Raw genomic sequence first — 17,560 nt, forward strand, 5'->3', positions numbered from 1 at the left:
ATCTAAAATTTGTTTCACACCTCCACCCACTCTCCACGTCGTGCCCGCTCCGGGTTGCTGGCCGTCGTGGGCAGGGGTCGCCTCGGCAGGGTGAGGGTTGTGCTCGAGAGACGGAGACGGAGAGAGAGAGAGGGGAAAGGGGGGGGACCTCTCCGGGCACCCCGGGACCCGAGCCGCGATGTTTAGGAAACTGAAGCAGAAGGTGGACGATGAGCTCCGGGGCTCCCCCGCCCGCTCCACGCCTCAGCAGCGGCAGCAGCAGCAGCAGCAGGTTTGTGTGTCCGGGACAGGCGGGACGCGTCAGGGAGCACAGGGCTCGCGCCGCGGCCCTCCACAGACACCGAGTCGCTCCTCACCCCCCCCGCTCCTCTTACCCTCCTACCTCGAGGGGACTCCCGGGAGAATGGATTTGAGACTTACAGGGGCGGAGAGAGTCGGGAGCGACGCTACAGGAAATGGGACTTGATGTGACTCGTGGCGCCCCTAGGACTCGTGACCTCGTCCGGCCTCTTGACACCAGGAACCAGGATTGACTTTGGACTCTCACACGGGAATTCTGACTTTGTGAACTCCTCCGCCCGCGTAAGATACAAGTTTTACTCTGCCCCGAAGTTCGCACACCTCTGGGGACGGACGCAGACACCAACGATTCGCACCTCAATGTTATACATAGTGACACCAGGAACTGATGACAACAGGAACTGCGGAACTTCTGATCCCAAGCACTTTGACATCAGAAGCGCCCCACATTCACGCCGTAGAGACTCGGGCCCGAGAGCTCGAGACATCTCAACGCTACTAGCTGGTCTACAAGACTGGTAGCAGTGTCTCCAACCACAGCAATACTGGTAGCAGTGTCTCCACAACCACAATACTGGTGGCAGTGTCTCCAACCACAGCAATACTGGTAGCAGTGTCTCCAACCACAGCAATACTGGTGGCAGTGTCTAACCACAATAATACTAGTAGCAGTGTCTCCAACCACAGCAATACTGGTGGCAGTGTCTCTAACCACAACAATACTGGTAGCAGTGTCTCCACAACCACAGCAATACTGGTGGCAGTGTCTACAACCACAACAATACTGGTGGCAGTGTCTCCAACCACAGCAATACTGGTGGCAGTGTCTCTAACCACAACAATACTGGTAGCAGTGTCTCTAACCACAGCAATACTGGTGGCAGTGTCTACAACCACAGCAATACTGGTGGCAGTGTCTTCAACCACAGCAATACTGGTGGCAGTGTCTACAACCACAGCAATACTGGTAGCAGTGTCTCCAACCACAGCAATACTGGTGGCAGTGTCTACAACCACAGCAATACTGGTGGCAGTGTCTCCAATGACAGCAATACTGGTAGCAGTGTCTCTAACCACAGCAATACTGGTGGCAGTGTCTCCAACCACAACAACCCCAGGGGCGCAAATATCCAGTGTCGTGCGGGTAGCGTAGGGAACCCGGGCTCAACTGAAGCCGACGCCTGTGATGTGTAACCTCTTCATACCACCCACGATCAGAGAGGCACAGGGAGGTATGAGAGTCCTGCAACTGTTACTCGGGAGATTCTTCCACGTACCTGAAGAGCCGCCACGGCCGACTGGAGGTCGGGCCTATGTCATCGTGTGTGCTGTTATTAACTTGGGGCTTAGTTGGGTGAATGTTATCATCATTTGTGTACCATTGCTCAGCTAATCCCATGCTGAATATTATCACGCTTGGTCTACAATTTACAAAACAAATGGTAGTTTACGTCCAGCAAACCCAGGGTCGGTTATAATTACAATTACGGCAGCATTGTTGGCCGACATTGCAATTATAAATGTGTGTACAATCCATTGCTAATGTATGTATGTTGAACTTCTTTCGCACCGTACGTAGCCAACCGTGCTAATTGGAGGCTTGGGAAATGACACAGTAGCAATTGACCCTAGATCTGAGATTTAGAAGCACTGCCAGTTCAGGCTGGTGGAGTAGTGGTTGTAGTTAGTAGTGGGCTTGGTGGGAGCTGTGCCCCGCATTGAGAGGGAGCCCTTGCCACCGCTTGCTTGCTTGCTTGTGTTATTGTTGTCCGTGCAGGCGGGAGCCCGGCCGAGAGCCCCGTCCCTGCCGGAGGGCAGCTTGATGCAGGAATCTCCCGGCTTCAGCCCGGCCGACAGGGAGGTGAGGCAGCCCCCCTGATGCCCAGCAACGCACGCACTCACGTCGTCAACATTGGCCCTTGACAAACTGGGCTGCACTCATTGTGTTGCTGAAACACTGCGTACATAAAGATGAAGATAATGTTATGGCACAGACAGCGGCTTCATTATTACAGGGATTCAATTCATTTCTGGCGAATTGGTTTGTATTTGGGTGACTTACTTTTTTATTGTGTTTTCTTGGTTTCACGTGTGACGGGTGCCTAACACGATACCAGTTCATAAATGCATCGCCTTGCTTTGAGAGGTTGTCCTGACCTTCTCATTGTGTGAGTGTGTGCTGCTTTGAGTTCGCAACTTTGCGCGTGTCCGAATCGGTTCGACGTGCCTCTTGGTGGTTCGAGCTCTTTCCCAGGTGATTTTTGTCTCTCTGTGTCTCTCTGGGTCGTAAAGCTCCTGGCTGGTGTCATAGCCGAGCCAGCGTTAATTTCAGAGTACACTTTGTTTGCTGTGGAAGGCAGGAAAGCTACCAGCCACAAGACACGGTTGGTGAGTGGTGTGGCTAGACTAGCAGCTCTCTGTCCCAGCTTCAGTTTGCCATTGCATATCTAACATCATAACCCTGCATCATCGGCCCGTGTCGCATGATTACTACCCTTACTGGATGTTCTCCTGGTTTTCTACCTCTGAGGCTTGAGCTATCCCAGAAATATGGATTTGATTTGAAAGTCTATTTAAACAGTCTGCAAAGTGAACCTTTTAGTCGTGCAAGGGACAGTTAACTGCGTGATTAACACGGTTATTGTGGCAGAAGAGCCATGTCTAGTGGCTTATTAATGTCCTAATGCACAAGTAACTATTTTTAGGCACTTGGTTTTTGATAGGTTGAGATGTTTTCATCAGTCCAACTTTTCGTCTTCCATATTTCTGCTTGTGTTGTATAGACTAATTCCTACTACTCCAGAGCGATGGATTAACTATGGGTTATATAATATTAATGAATTAGTCATTAATTAAAAAGGTCTATCGCTCAACTAACAATTTTACATAAGTTCATTATACCGCTTGTATTTTTACAGTTAACATTTCACATATTAATACCCGTAGAGTGAATGTGTGGTGTAAACACGTTTTCTTATGAACAGTGTTTTCAAATATTATAATCTTTAGAATTGTCATGTTCTTGAATGGCAGATGTGTTTCTTAAAATCAACAGTATATTATATTCTTGGGTCTTTCGGTAACGTCACGTAGATAGGTTCTACGACTTTTCGACCGCTTGTGTTGCGATCGAAACGTAGTTTTTTGTTATTTTTTCTTATTTTCTTTGAACCTATATACGTGACTTTACCGAAAGACCCAAGAATATGAATTCCTGCAGTCACGAAAGCTTTAAGTAAATATTTAAACGAGATATTTATATCCACTATCTTTTCTGGATTATCTGGTATTCTGGAAAATAGGATGCACCCCAAACATGTGCCCGATGTCAATAAAGTGACATCTAGTCGCACACACACACATACACCTATCGAATTATAAAATACACCCCCAACTGTTTCTTTTATAATCTGGAGAATACGGACTATATATATTTGAATGAGTGCATCATGCAAACCAATTGAATGTACTATAAACTTTGTGTTCAGGGTGATGCAGGTGCCCAGGATGACAGCCGCGCTTTGCCCAGAGATGGAGAAAATGTCAATGGAGACCAGGCCACACCGACCAAGGTGATGCTGCTGTTGCTGCTGGGAGCACATTTTACTGCCGTGACATCGCGGGAATACCCTTCATAATCCATATCCATTAACGCGAACCGTAATCCGCATTGTGCAATTTGCATGAGTTATTGTTACTCCAACTTGTGACGAGAAAATTCGCTGTTGAGTGTGAGCTATTTGGGGTAAATCAAACATTAGACGAAGCACATTTTAATATGTTGGGTTGTCTACTCAAATTGTACTCTCAGAGTAGCACATGGTAAAATATAAAAAGTGCCACGTCACTTCACATCTTTCACGAAGACGGTCATGGGTCATATAATACAGTTTTGTTCTGAATGTTATCATAAGGTAATGTGCGAGTAAGGAAATAGTTCACCTCAACATTGGACCGCAATGTTTTCTCAGAAGTTGGATTTCAATCCTCTGCGGAAGATGGAGCTACGCATCCCGTCGATGGAGTCGCTCTTCCGCACCGGCTCCAGGGATTCCCTCAATCGCATCGACGAGGAGAGTCAGCTGAGGGCCGTGCCGCAGTCGCCCACCCCCGGCCCCGAGCTGGTGTCGGACATCGAGAGCGAGTCCGAGGAGGGCTCCACAATGCCCAGCGGCGGCATCGACGGCCTCAGCCGTGACGAGATGGCGCACCGCCTGGGACGGATGGAGCGCAGCCTCGCCAAGTACAGAGGGAGGTACACGGAGGTGAGCGGCGCAGTCTCACCCGCGACGGCGAGAGCTCCTCACCTCGTAGTCTAACACACGTGGAAGGATTTGTGCGGAGCCGAGGCTTTGGCAGCCTGGCCCCGGTCCGTAAGTGAATTTGTGAAACGCTGACAAGTATACAACTGAGATCCGGTTTATTTAGCAATTATCACCTGTGCTGATACCATCCACAGTTGGTGTCTATTTGCAAAGATCTTCAGCGGGATAAAGAAAAACTTCAGGTACAGTTTAATAATTGTCCTCAATAAAAAAGGCATCTCCCTGTTGAATGTTGTCAGTGCATGCCGTATGCGCAGGGTAACGTTGTGTTGTTTGCATTTCCTTGGAAGGTGGTCTTAGGTCAAAACCAGGATCGTGCTCTGAGGAGGATTTCGGAACTGAGAGAGGTGCGGCCATGAGTAATAGTTTTTGTGAAAATTGTTATAGACGTAAAATATAATTGTATTTCATAAATATGGAAACTGATTATAATTGTATGAAAAAAAGAGGTTATTTAAAATCAGTTACACGTTGATAAGCTAAATATCATGTTCTTGGGTCTTTCGGTAAAGTCATGTTAATAGGTTCAAAGAAAATAACAAAAAACTACGGCATTTCGATCGCAACCAAGAATATAATTTCCTGTAGTCACGAAAGCTTTAAGTCAAGATTTAAGCTCAATATCACCTCAAATCCCTTGAAAAATTTTGATTGCTATTGATGATAATAAAGTATTGAATGTCTTACAAAGTACATGCAGTTCAACCTTGGTCAATGTCCTCATATTCAATCAGGAGCTGCAGATGGATCAGCAGGCTAAGAAGCACCTTCAGCAAGAGTTCGATGCCTCCCTCGAGGAGAAGGACCAGCTCATCTCCGTGCTGCAGACACAGGTGTGCACCGTCCATCCAACGCTGTGCGGACCGAGCGTGTTCGTGTGCGTGCGTGTGTTGCTTCAACCGGAACTAGCTGTCGGCGCCGTCGGAATACGGCAACATCATCGCGACGAGGTGATTGCCTTCGTGGTTGTGCAGGTGGCACTGCTGAAGAAACAGCAGAGAGTCGACGGAATGTCCTTGGACGAACACGACTCTGGGTCCGGGCAGACAGGCACAGACGGCGATGCGGAAAGGAGCGGTGGGGATGTACAGGAGGCTTCGATTCCCCATCATGCCGAGCGTGGAGAGGGACCCCACCCACCTGAAGGTAAAATCACGTTGAGTGTCATGGTTTCCTAGAAACACTTATAGCCTGGGGGCTGAGCGAGGGCAGATATTTCGGCATAAATACCGTGAATAGCTCGGCTCCACTTTGCCGTTTTTGTCCAGCAGGATGGATGGGTGGCCCTAAGGATACGCTCATACAGTGGTCATCAACATTACGTGAAGGGGATTATCAGGCAGCTAAGCTCCTTGCAAGCCTCTCAAAATGTCACTCATGTTTGCTTTGCCTGTCTGCTTGTGCACTTGATGGTCCTACCCAAGGATTTAGATTAACACAACTGTGTAAATCATGCGCACTTAGAACGTATACGTTTGCATTTGTCATTTACCTCGTTTGTAAGTAGCTGTGCACTGGGGAGCGCGTGTGCACGAGCGTGTGTCCATGGTTAGTGCCCTGTGCCACAAACCTGGCAACCCGGGTTCCATTCCCGCTCACAGCCACCACCAGAGACAATTATTTGAATCGTTTCTGGGCCTCCGCTAGCGACTCAACCGTCAAATGAGCACTTGGTGTGGTGTGTAAACGTCACCACTAGAGAGACGAACGCGGCCGGGCGCAGTGCCGGCCACCCACTCCCTCGTGCCCCGTCTCGGCTTTCAAAGGTGCTACTCGCTAACAGCACTTGCCCCAACAGTCTCTTAAGGCTACATGGGGGATCTTTTGTCTTTGTACACACGTGCAGATGTCCACAAGGAGCTGGAAGCGACGCGCGAGCGAGTGCGGCGTCAGGAGAACCTGCTGAAGCGCTGCAAGGAGACGATGCGCGTGCAGAAGGAGCGCTCGACCCAGCTGAGTGCCGAGAAGGAGACGCTGCAGGAGCAGCTTGACGAGCGGCTGCAGGAGCTGGAGAAGCTGAAGGTACGTACGCGCCGCTGGGTACGCGATCTTGCGCCACGCTTCATTGCCTTGTAGACTTACTCGAGGAACAGGTGCTATGGCAGCAGTCGGCAAGGCAGCAAAGTCACGAGCAAACGAATGTCTGACAATGAGATGAGTGCTTTGAGACAGTGCTGTTTTTACATGCTATATAGCTCCAAAACTTGCTTCGCCCTGACTTGGTGTATTGTGTGACTGACAAGACCGCCAGCAGCACAATGCCTGTTTATCTCCCCGTGTGATTTTAATTCTCCATACGATTTTTGGACACTGGTGGTTCGTGATGTTAGCGGCTACTGTAACAAAGCATTGTTCATGCAGTATCTGAACAGACATGTAGGTGTGTGTATAAGTGGCTGAGCTCGCGCAACAAGGCTTAATGCCCCATGTACATGCAGTGGTTATTGGTCTTGCGCCAACGAAAGCATTTCCTGCTGTATTTCTGGCCTTATTTCTATTGGGCCTGCTGTAGTTGGCTCACTTATAGTTTGCAGACAGTCTCTCCGCGATCTTTCGGGACTTTAATGGTTCCCGTTGCTTTAAGAGCATTTTTTGGTGTTTCTTTTTAACTCTGCTCTTGGGGAATGCGTGTTTTGTGACAATTTCCAGTCCGAACTGGGTATAGGTCTGGGGGAAGAGCTGAAGCACACGCAGGTATGGTCGGCCACATGAGCACCAGGCCTGTCTGCGGGGGACTGCATGGCATCGCTGCAAGTCTCTGCTAGTGCGGACCTGTCTCACAGCACCTGTCTCATCTCCACGACCCATATCTTGTGGCCGTCGAGCTGTTCTAATACATACTTCAGCCAGTAAAGTTGTTTTACCAATGCGAAACGTGGCTTGAGCCATCTGGCTTATTCGTTCAGGTGACAATTGAGGTCACGTTTTCTGGAGATGAGGTTACTTGAGATGCCGTTTTTGAATGCCATCTGACCATACAAAACTGGGATGCTGCCACCTTAATGACATTCAGGCTGATGAATTGTGCTACATTAGTCTAATATTGGCACAGAAATGTTTTACATTCTATTAACTATATTGGAGCCTACTGCTAAGGAAACACTGGTTCTGTTTATAAAGAAACCAACCTATTCATGAAAAATAGGCTATTTTTGCAACTACAGATTAAAAAATTAGTGTATTAATCTCTCATGATTTTCATGAGGCCTCCAGTATTATCTGAAGTTCTTAGCCGTCTAATCCGAGTGAGTATCTGAGTGATCGACTGGTGCAACTTGGAAGGGCTATTTTGCATTTTATGAGAATGTCACGTTATTTTAATTGGGTCTTTTTTGGTAAATAGAAAATAACTTGGAGTCTATAGGGAAAGCAAGTGTTTAATTGTAAATGTTGGACAGGAGTGAGAACCTGATGCTCACCGTGTCGACTGTGATGTTACCATCTCCTGACAGATAACCCCATCCTCCCCACCCACATTCTGGTAAACCTGTCGTTCGGCTGTCCCGGAGTGCCACCACTAAACAAGTTCCCGTTCCTGTTCCATCACTTACTTTCTTCTTCATTGCGCGTGAGCTGCTGGCTGTCCTCTCTCATGGAGCACCCTCTCATAGAATAGAGGCCGCATGCATCTGCCTCGATGTTCCCCCTGCCACCGCCCACCAATGGGTGGCCATTGCCACAAACGTCGTGTGTTTCTCCCACCAGGAGCTACACACGGCGGAAAAAACGAAGCTCATCACGCAGCTTGGGGATGCCAAGAACTTGATCGAGCAGCTGGAGCAAGACAAAGTGAGCAGAGTGCTGCCCGCACAAAATCATTTGCGTGTGGTTGTGTTGCAGTGTGTGCTGGGATTTAAGTGATAAACTGCCAAAAGCGTTGCAGTGACGCACAGGCGCATTATGCTATGTCGTGTTGGATATGTCACTAAAGGTTCAAATGTCTTTTGTAGCTTTACTAGACCGGTTCTACGGCATACCAGTGTTGGATGTCGTGGACACTTTAGCATTAATTAACAGAGTACCTGACAGGAAATAAGAGGCTGGATTCTGATGAGTGGGAAGACAGAGGGAGTAGTTGTGGGAGTGGCAGTAGCTGAAACTTGGGTGTAACGCAGTCGGTGATGAGGGTTTAGGGAGACGTGTATGTATGTTGGAACTTCTTTTGCATGTGGGTAACCAGGCAGCCGGTGTTGTGCTGAAGTCGTACGTGTGTGCGCGGGTGTGGGTGGAAAATTGTTGACGCCGCGCGAGGAGGTGGATGCATCGTCGCCGACGGGAGCTGCTTAAGTGTTCATGAGCGGCACGCCAACGGCGTGTGCTTGTTTGCTCCAGGGCATGGCGATTGCAGAGACGAAGCGTCAGATGCACGCCACACTGGAAGCCAAGGAGGAGGAAGTGGGGCTGCTTCGCTCTCGGCTGCAGGACGTGATGAGCGAGCGCGAAGAGCTGGCGGAGCAGAAGGAGCGCGCTGACCGTGCCGGTGCGGTGCCTGTGCCACAGTTTCAAAAACATGGAGATCTCACATGTTGTCTCGTAATGCGATAAGGAAGTCCCATATCGACCGGCTAAATTGTATTTGTTTACAATTTAAAATATGTGCATTTTCTGCTGGATTTTTTTTTGTACAGCCGGTTTTCAGTACAAACTTGCAGTGGTTGGAAGAGTTCTCGTTTTCACACGTGCATGTTATGTCACACGGTGTGCCTTTCTTTGCTCAGCCTTTGAGGAGCTGGAGAGGACAGTGGGTGCAGCAGAAGAGGCGCGGAGGAGGGCGCAGGCGGAGATGGAGGAGCGGTTGGCAGCTGTGGAGCGTGCCGGCGAGGAGGAACGGCAGAGCCTGCTTTTGGAGCTCTCACGAGCCAAGCAGGAGGTGGTGAAGCTCATGAAGGCAAGTTTGCTGGGGAGATTGGGGTCACACACCGAATGTTTGTTCTTTCCCCCAGATTAGATCCATGCTGCTATATGTTGTGGCCGAAGGTAATGACGAGCCAGAGACGGCCGTTAAAGAGTTACGCACACAGTGGTTTTATGATTGCTGCATGTTCTTATCCACGCTTTCTGTTTTTCCACAATGCAATGTTTAACTGGTGAGTTGTAACATTGACTCTTGCTTGCAAATACACAACCACGATTGAAGGCGTGACGCCTCACTTAGTAGGAAGGTCCCACGCTACGGACCCCGCATAGCAATGGAGTGCGATCATCATCTGTCTGGGTATTAAGCCGTCTGACAGAATTAGCATCATCCCCTCACCCACACGCGCTTTGCAAGCAGTGATCTGTAAACTAAAAAAACATTCAGTCAGGCTGGGAGAGGGTCACCTTCCCCTCATCTCCCTAAAAAAGCAAAATGCATATTAGAGTTTTGCATAAACAAGCACAACACTTAAAATACACTGAAGAAATGCAATGGTAAAACAGCAACATGTGAAATAAGGCTTTAAAATAATTACCTTATAATAAACACATGGAAGGAAATACAACTTTGTACAAAATGCACGTGTTGTACAAAATGCACGTGTTGACTAACAACATTGCATAGAACAGTGATTCTTAGTTGGCACATTTTTTGACACGGCATCACATGTATACAAAGAAGATACTCTTTGGTCTAAACTTGAACATTCCTTGGTGGTTTGCAATGGACTTTTGCCAAGCAGAAGTCATCGGAAGAGCAGCTGGCTGGCCTACAGCAGGCGCACGCCGAGGCTCTCGCCCAGAGGGACAGCGAGTGGCAGGAGAAGCTGTCTCAGCGTGAGCACGCTGTCCAGCAGGGCCTGCAGGCCTCCCTGGTGAGCCAGCGGTCACCTTGCCCAACATTCCTGTGTTAATTTCATAGGCTGTTCCGATTCCAAGTCAATAAATGTCAACGGTCAAACTGGGCCAGTGAAATTTCTCACCGTGCTATAGATTACACGCTCAATACAGATTTCCCCTCTGTGATGAGTTTATTTTAATTGTCAGTTCGGAATACAGAATTGGAGAATTTGACCTTTGAAAAAGCTTGAGCTATCCTACCCTTTATGTTTGATGATATGCATGTGGTAGAGTACGGTTGGCTGAACTCTGGGTTTGAGTATAAAGCCAAAAGCATTCGGAATAGTGACAGTCACACTAATTGTGACTGATATCTAAGTGTTTACTTATTCATTTGTTTAAATTGTAACTGTTATAAGGATAGTGTCTCAAGGATGAGTTAATGGCATATTTGAACAGAGAACCCTCAAGTGAGGGGGACGTGCTTATTATTGTTATCATGTGCCCAGGAGCATTGCCGCAGCGACTTCTTGGCCCAGCTTCGGGAGAAAGAGCAGCAGCAGCTGCTGGCCCTCGAGGAGGTGGAGCTGCAAAAATCAGCCATCTTGGCACAGGAAGAGAAGAAGAGGGAGGAGCTTTCGGCCCACGTGGAGGCCCTGCGAACGGTGCGCCACCCACAGCCACTGCTTCAGACACATTCTCAATCATTGCCTTGGCAAAAAATGTCCGTAATCGTTATACGTAATAGCTTCCTGCTGGCCCCACACTATGGTAGTTGTTGATCTGCTTTTGTAGCTGATGCATCTGATTTATGACTGATGCTCTTCCATTTTCCTCGAATGCTTATTGAGCGATCACCTAAGTGTGTGAAAGTCAACACAGCTAACGTGGCACATTTGTAATGAGAGTGGTTTGTAAACAGAGGACGCTGGAGTTGGAGAGCTTGGTGGAGAAGAGCACAGAAACGCAACCCGATGGTGGTGGGGTTGTCCCTGGCACGCACGTGGAGGCCGTGAGGCTTTGCCACCAGGTGGAGCTGGGGGCCGTGGCAGGAGTTGAAGAGCAGAAGATTTTACAAAAGGAGCACGAGGCAGCCTTGCAGGCCTTGTGTCAGCAGCACCGGGAAGAGGTGGAGAAGCTGCAAGCATCTCATCTGGAAGAGCTGAAGTTGAAGGTGGAAGAAAATAAGTGCAAGTTCCAAGAGCACATTATGGACATGAATATGAAGCATATGCAGGTGCTTGAAAGTATGCAGGACGAACTGGAGAAGACCAGTTTTGACTTGGAGGAAGTTAAACGAGTAAGGGATGAATTAGAAAGTAACTTAAACATATTGAAAAATGATAAAACGGTACAGCAGCAGCAGTTTGAGGAGCAGATACAGTTAGAGAAAGAGCAACATGAACAAGAGCTTGGCTCACGACATGCAGAGGAGTTGCAGAAACTAAATGATAAAATAGCTGCGCTGGAGATGGAGAGGACAAACCTGGACTCTTCCCTGGCCGAAGCCAAAGCTGCAAGTCAGGCCGCTGTTGACGAAGCTCGACAGGAGGTTGTTCAGCTCAAGAATGAGCTCCAGCGAAAAGAGGAGGAGACTGTGGCGTCGATTGCAGAGGCGAATGGCAGGACGAGTAAACTGAGCGAGGATCTTGAGAACCTGAACAGGACTCTCGGCGAGAAGGATGAAGAACTTGCATCTCTGAGACAACAGCTGTCCCATAGAGTAGAAGAACTCAATGTGAAGCTGGAGGAGCAGAAGAGAGTTCTAGAAGAGAGCATTGAAATGGCCAGGGAGCAGCATGACGTGCAAATCAAGGAGCGGGATGCAAAGTTGGATCTTTTCAAACAAAAGGGAAAAGAAATGCAGGAGAAATATAAAAAGAAGCTATCGGATAAGGACACGAAGTTCAAGGAGGAAATAGGAAAGCTAAAGAGCGCTCTCGGCAAGAAAGAGCAGGAGATAAGTGACATCATGAGCGATCACGCTCGAAAGAATTCCGAAGGAATGGACGATGCCCTGCTGAAGCTCGAGGCAAGGCAGCGAGATCAGTTACAAGGTTTGGTGACGAGACATGAGCAGGAGCTGGAAGAGGTGGGCAGGAGCTGGGAGAGCAGGCTCGGCCAGCAGGTGGAGGAATTGAGAGAGAAGCACGAGGTGGAACTGCAGGAGAAGGAGCAGATGGTGGCACGACTGGAGAGCAAGATTGTAGATTTTGAAACGGAGAGGAAAATTACATCGGAGGAGTTGATCGCTGCAAGAGAAGAGCTAAAAGAAAGAGAAAATAAACTGCAGCTCCTGCAAGAGGAGGTTGTTCAAAAAAGCAGCAAGTTGGAGGAACTCGGGCTTAATCACGTTAAGAATGTTGAGGAGATCACGCTCGCCTTTCAGGCGAAAATAACAGCAGTGGAACAAGAATGCTCACAAAAAATTTCCAAATGTGAAGAACTTGAAAATGAGTTGTCGAGGACAACGGTTAAGTTACAAGAGCTGGAGCAGGTTTATAAAGAACTTCAGGATCAGAGTAAAGAGAATCAACAAAAGATTGAACATGCATGTGTTGAAAAAGAAGCAGAATTTAAAGAGGATGTTAAAAGACAGTGGACCTCCTCATGTTCTCACCTGGAGGGGGAATTAAAAGGGTTAATGGATGGCTGCAGCGAGAGACTGTCAATGTCAGTCATTGCTGTTGGCCAACGACTTGAAAGCTGCAGAGACTTGACAGACAAATTGAAGGATGGCATCAAGTCCAGAGACCGCAAGTTAACCGACCTGGAAGTGCAGCTCAGGAACCTCCGTGAGCAGAACGAGCAGATGCAGAAGGAGAGGGAGGAGGAGCTGCAGCAGAGCTCTGGGAAAGACAACAGCCTGGAGCAGCTCACCCACGAGCTGCGTGCAGCTTTATCGGAGAAGCAGGAGTTGGAGAACAAGACTCTGAGTATTGCCAACAACCTGAGTGAAAGGGAAGCGTTCATTGAGCAGCTTCAGAAGAGCGTGGAATACAACAACTTGGCTTCGAATGAAATGGCAGAAAAGCTCAAGGAAACGGACTCCCGTATTACTAGCCTGGAGACGCAAAATCGCGACATGCAGGAACGACTTTCCGCAAGCATTAGCTTACAGGAAAAGGATGAACTCATAGCCCAGCTGGAGGAGATGCACGGTGTCAAAGTGGAACAGTTTATAAAAGAGGTAGACGAGCTCTCTGTGGCTCTTTCTAAAGAATCAGAAGAGAAGGCAGGGGTCTGCACACAGGTCGAATTCTTGGAGACAAAAATTGCTGAGATGCAGAAAGAAACTGAGACGTTGTTGACTCAAAAACAAACGGCAATTGAAGAACTCCAAAGTCAGGTCAAGGATCTTTTAGCAGAGCATGCAGCCAGTATTGCTGAGAAGATGACTCTAATAGAGCAGCTGAATGTGGGAAAGCAGGAGCTAGAGAGGCAGCTTGTGGAGGTGCAGTCCTTGCTGAAGGAGAAAGAACTGGAGAAGGACAAGCTCGCGAAGCAGCTGTGTAACACAGAGACACAGCTGCTCCAGAGGCTGGAAGACACCAATGCTGAAAAAGATAAAGTCTTCAAAGAGCTTGTGTCGCAGCTGGAAGAAACGAAGGCCAAATTATCCTCTATTCAGAACCAAGCTGACTTTGCAAAGGCAGAAAACGAGAAAGTAATTCACGAGTTGAAAGAGGCACACGGCATAGCTGTGCAGGGCCAAAGAGCAGAAATCTCAAAGCTTCTTGGTGAGATTGAGGCCTTTAGATTAGGCGATGGGGAAGTGACCAACAAGGTGCGGGGATTCGAAACGGAGATGCAAACGTTAAGGGCAGAAATTGTACAAAAGGAGACGGAATGGCAAAGAGCTATGGAGGAGATGAGGGAGACTAAAGACAAGGAGTTGTCAGCTCTTCAAGCACGACTGACTGAGGAAAGCTCTGGCAAGCAGGAGTTGAAAAAGAAAGCTGAGCAAAGGATAGCAGTTTTAAAACGACAGATGGAAGAAAAGGAGAAGATTACTGTGGCCTTAGAGCTCAGAATAGAGGAATCGCAAAAGCAGGTAGGAGAGAAGGAAGCTGCTGTACGAGAGTTTGAGGAGAGAACTGCAGCTCTCCAGAATGCCCTTGAGGTAGAGAAGTCTAAGTTGGAGTCCACAGTGACAGAGAAAGGAGATTTGGCCATTACGTTAGAAAGTAAACTGAAGGAAACTGAGGCCGTCGTCGCGGAGAAAGAAACGATCAATAAGGAACTGGAGGCAAAGGTGGGTGATCTAGAGGCTGCTCTGAGAGACAAGGAAAAGCTAGATGTAAAGCTGAAGGACCTGGAGAGTAGCCTGCTCGACAAAGAGGCCCTCCTGCAGAGCTACACTGCCGGAGCGGACGAGAAGGCGCGCTCAGAACACGACCTACAGAGGCTGCTCGGTGATCTCAAGCAACAGCAGCAGGAGCTGCACGGCAAACTGCAGGAAGCCGAGACGGAGAAGACTCAGACGAAGAAGGAGGCCACTCGGCTTCAGAAGGACCTGCGGGTTCTTCGTAAGGAGCACCAGAAGGAGATTGAGGTGATCAAGCAGGAGGCGTTTAAGGAGGCTGCGGAGAAGTACAAGTACGTCTGTAGGGCTGTCTGGCCCCGCTTACTGAATGTTTGAAAATAGCACCTGTTGCAGATGCGTTTGGAGATCTATATAGATGTGAATTATGTCTTAAAATTACAGCAAGAGATATCAGATCACATGTGTGTGATAGATGAAACATACATGTTTTAACTTGTCACAGATTTACAACTATCCCTCAGTGTAAACATAGCCAGTTCCCACAGCGCATTCACCCTGTCTGGTATGTTTTTTGTCGCTAGAACAGGCACTTAAATTCGGGTGCTTTTGACCTGGAGGAGAATATTTTTTTCTTAAGCGTCACATTCTGCTAGAGTGATGTTCGATAATAATGCTTCGCTTGATTAGGCTGCTTGTATTTTATTTTAAAACGGGTGAGTGCAGAATCAACTAGTGACAGCCTTCGTTTACTGTGTTTGCCGACTGCACCGTTGCAGGAACGATTTGGAAGACTTGCAGGTGCAGCACGGCTCGGCCATAAAGCAGCTGATCCGCGAATTCAACACAAAGATGTCGGAGAAGGAGCAGGAGCTGGAGGCGGCCGTGAAAGAGGCCATGAGTGAGTCTGGCCCCATGCCTGCTGCACCATGTGGCTCCTGTGACACTATAAAAACGATTCCTTGCTTCCGACAGCAGTGTGTTCACGCGTTGGATTAGCGTATGTGTACCGAAAGATATTCTTACATGGTGAGCGAAGATGTACGTACGTGTGTATTTTGAACGTCTTTCGCACCGTACGTAGCCAACCATGCTAATCGGAGGTGCGGGGGAAGGACAGCAAACTAAACACAACATGAGACGCAGCTGCCTGCCCAGACTTTACGTGGCATCCTAACATTACTAAATCCCAATAGCAACATCCCTAATTTGGCTTCATATCATCAATCTGTGGAGGCTCAATGCAGTCAGTGCTTGACTCTCTGCGTCAAGAGCTATTGGCTGCGTACTAACGAGCAGCGTCACCATTGACGCTACAATTCACCGTTACGTCAACTCGTGCCCCTAGGTTTTAAACCACGCGTTGGCCGTCGGGTTCTGTTGGGGGGGGGGGGGCAGTAGCCCTTCTTGCTGTGAGAGCTGTGATTGCCCGTGTGCCCAGACAAAGGTGAGGAGGTGGAGACCGAGTTGCTGCGTTCGCACAAGAGCAAGGTTCAGGAACTGCTGAAGCAGCTGACGGAGAAAGATGCCCACATCACCCGCACTGCCCAAAAGTATGAAGAAATCGTGCAGGTAAAAACGAAAAGTACAAATCGTTTGTGGGGGCCCATGTGGCTGCAACAATCTGTGCAGTGATGGTATTCACCCCCTATGATGCTGAGTGGACAACGTAGTAACACAGCGTGTGGATAAAGCGATATTGTCACTTGCTGTGAATGATGAGAAATTCACTGCGTTTACATTTCTTAATGGGGCATCATTTACAGGAAGTGGTATAATTGAATAGCGATCAGGAGAGAACATGTCCACATAGCCGCTGAAGCTCAAGGCAAGCAGGAGGTAGTGATGGATACACTCTACTGATGATTCCAAACAAGGATGAAGCCGGTGTACACTTGTCTCATTGTCCTGCTGCTGCCTAAAATACTTTTATATGGCCACAATTTTTCCTCTTGAGCCGATGGTCTAAACAAACAAGGCGTTATTTATCCATTTCGGAATATTTATTCTGGAGGAATCCAATGAGCTATAAAGCTCTATTCTCACAGATGTCCAGCAAAAATGTTTGCAAAGATGTCCATTTATTGTACGCGATGGGAGGGAGCGATCACGCTGGAGCGTGTGTGGACATGTGTACGCTGTGCGCGGGGCGGGGGGGGGTGCAGAGCCGGGACGAGGAGCACCAGCAGCAGGTGCGGGAGCTGCAGGCGGCGCTGCTCGCCGAGCAGGAGCAGCACCAACAGAGAGAAGCTGCCCTGCAGGAGCACGTCAACCAGCTTGGCCTCAACTCCGCCCAGCAGGTGTGTCCCACGGCACCGGGCTCGCTCCCTCGACGCAACACACGACGCCTCGTCTGTTTCTATTTGATGTCTATCCTTGTCTATATACATACGAGAGCAATTATCACCGTGAATTCCATTTTAATGCTTCTTTAACTTGTGTTATGTGTCATTTGTCGAAGGCAATTTTTCGAGAGAATTTACTAAAATTTATATTTGTGCAGTATTGCTTAATTCCTCTGTAACGCGATTCTTGTTTTTGCTTCCTCTACATTCGTTGGATGATTTTTCTCCAATTTATATTTGTTTCATTGTTGTACTTTCATGTTCTTGCTTTTGTGAATTTGGTGACCCAGGACACTCTGGAAAATGAGACTCCTCCTGGTCTCCTCAGTTCCCACCGCCTGGTTAAACTAAATAAAGTTGAAACTTGGTGGTCAGTCCACGTTGACGTGACCTATGAAATCAATTACACATGCCCTCTAATATTACCCACAATGCCCTATGTACATATTTTATGTTAATCGCTGACCCATATTGAGTAAAATTGTACGTGTATCTGTCTTGTCCTGTGTAACTTACAGTGTCCATTAGGTTATCAACTTCGATAGTGAACATCCAGTGACACTGCCCAT

General features: G+C 48.2%; 1 protein-coding gene across 7 annotated transcripts in view; it reads left to right on the forward strand.

Annotated features, from left to right (window-relative positions):
• Positions 1-17,560, forward strand: part of GOLGA4 (golgin A4) — a 24,727-nt gene continuing 7,167 nt past the window's right edge. For 3 of the 7 annotated variants that reach the window (XM_032967433.2, XM_032967436.2, XM_032967454.2), the window contains exons 1-20: positions 1-271; positions 2,078-2,161; positions 2,593-2,688; positions 3,789-3,872; positions 4,272-4,565; positions 4,760-4,807; positions 4,916-4,972; positions 5,360-5,458; positions 5,600-5,771; positions 6,472-6,647; positions 7,275-7,319; positions 8,331-8,414; positions 8,958-9,105; positions 9,344-9,513; positions 10,286-10,417; positions 10,892-11,047; positions 11,305-14,981; positions 15,426-15,547; positions 16,088-16,218; positions 16,812-16,946. In XM_032967433.2, the coding sequence (XP_032823324.2) occupies positions 179-271; positions 2,078-2,161; positions 2,593-2,688; positions 3,789-3,872; positions 4,272-4,565; positions 4,760-4,807; positions 4,916-4,972; positions 5,360-5,458; positions 5,600-5,771; positions 6,472-6,647; positions 7,275-7,319; positions 8,331-8,414; positions 8,958-9,105; positions 9,344-9,513; positions 10,286-10,417; positions 10,892-11,047; positions 11,305-14,981; positions 15,426-15,547; positions 16,088-16,218; positions 16,812-16,946 (6,003 nt within the window). In that variant the 5' untranslated portion in view covers positions 1-178. The remainder of the gene's footprint in view (positions 272-2,077; positions 2,162-2,592; positions 2,689-3,788; positions 3,873-4,271; positions 4,566-4,759; positions 4,808-4,915; positions 4,973-5,359; positions 5,459-5,599; positions 5,772-6,471; positions 6,648-7,274; positions 7,320-8,330; positions 8,415-8,957; positions 9,106-9,343; positions 9,514-10,285; positions 10,418-10,891; positions 11,048-11,304; positions 14,982-15,425; positions 15,548-16,087; positions 16,219-16,811; positions 16,947-17,560) is intronic. The other 4 variants (XM_032967437.2, XM_032967444.2, XM_032967463.2 and 1 more) reach the window with 4 other exon arrangements.

The sequence above is a fragment of the Petromyzon marinus genome, chromosome 2 (genome assembly GCF_048934315.1).
Source record: "Petromyzon marinus isolate PM22_M1 ecotype Great Lakes invasive population chromosome 2, UKy_Petmar_22M1.pri1.0, whole genome shotgun sequence".
NCBI classification, from domain to species: Eukaryota; Metazoa; Chordata; class Hyperoartia; order Petromyzontiformes; family Petromyzontidae; genus Petromyzon; species Petromyzon marinus.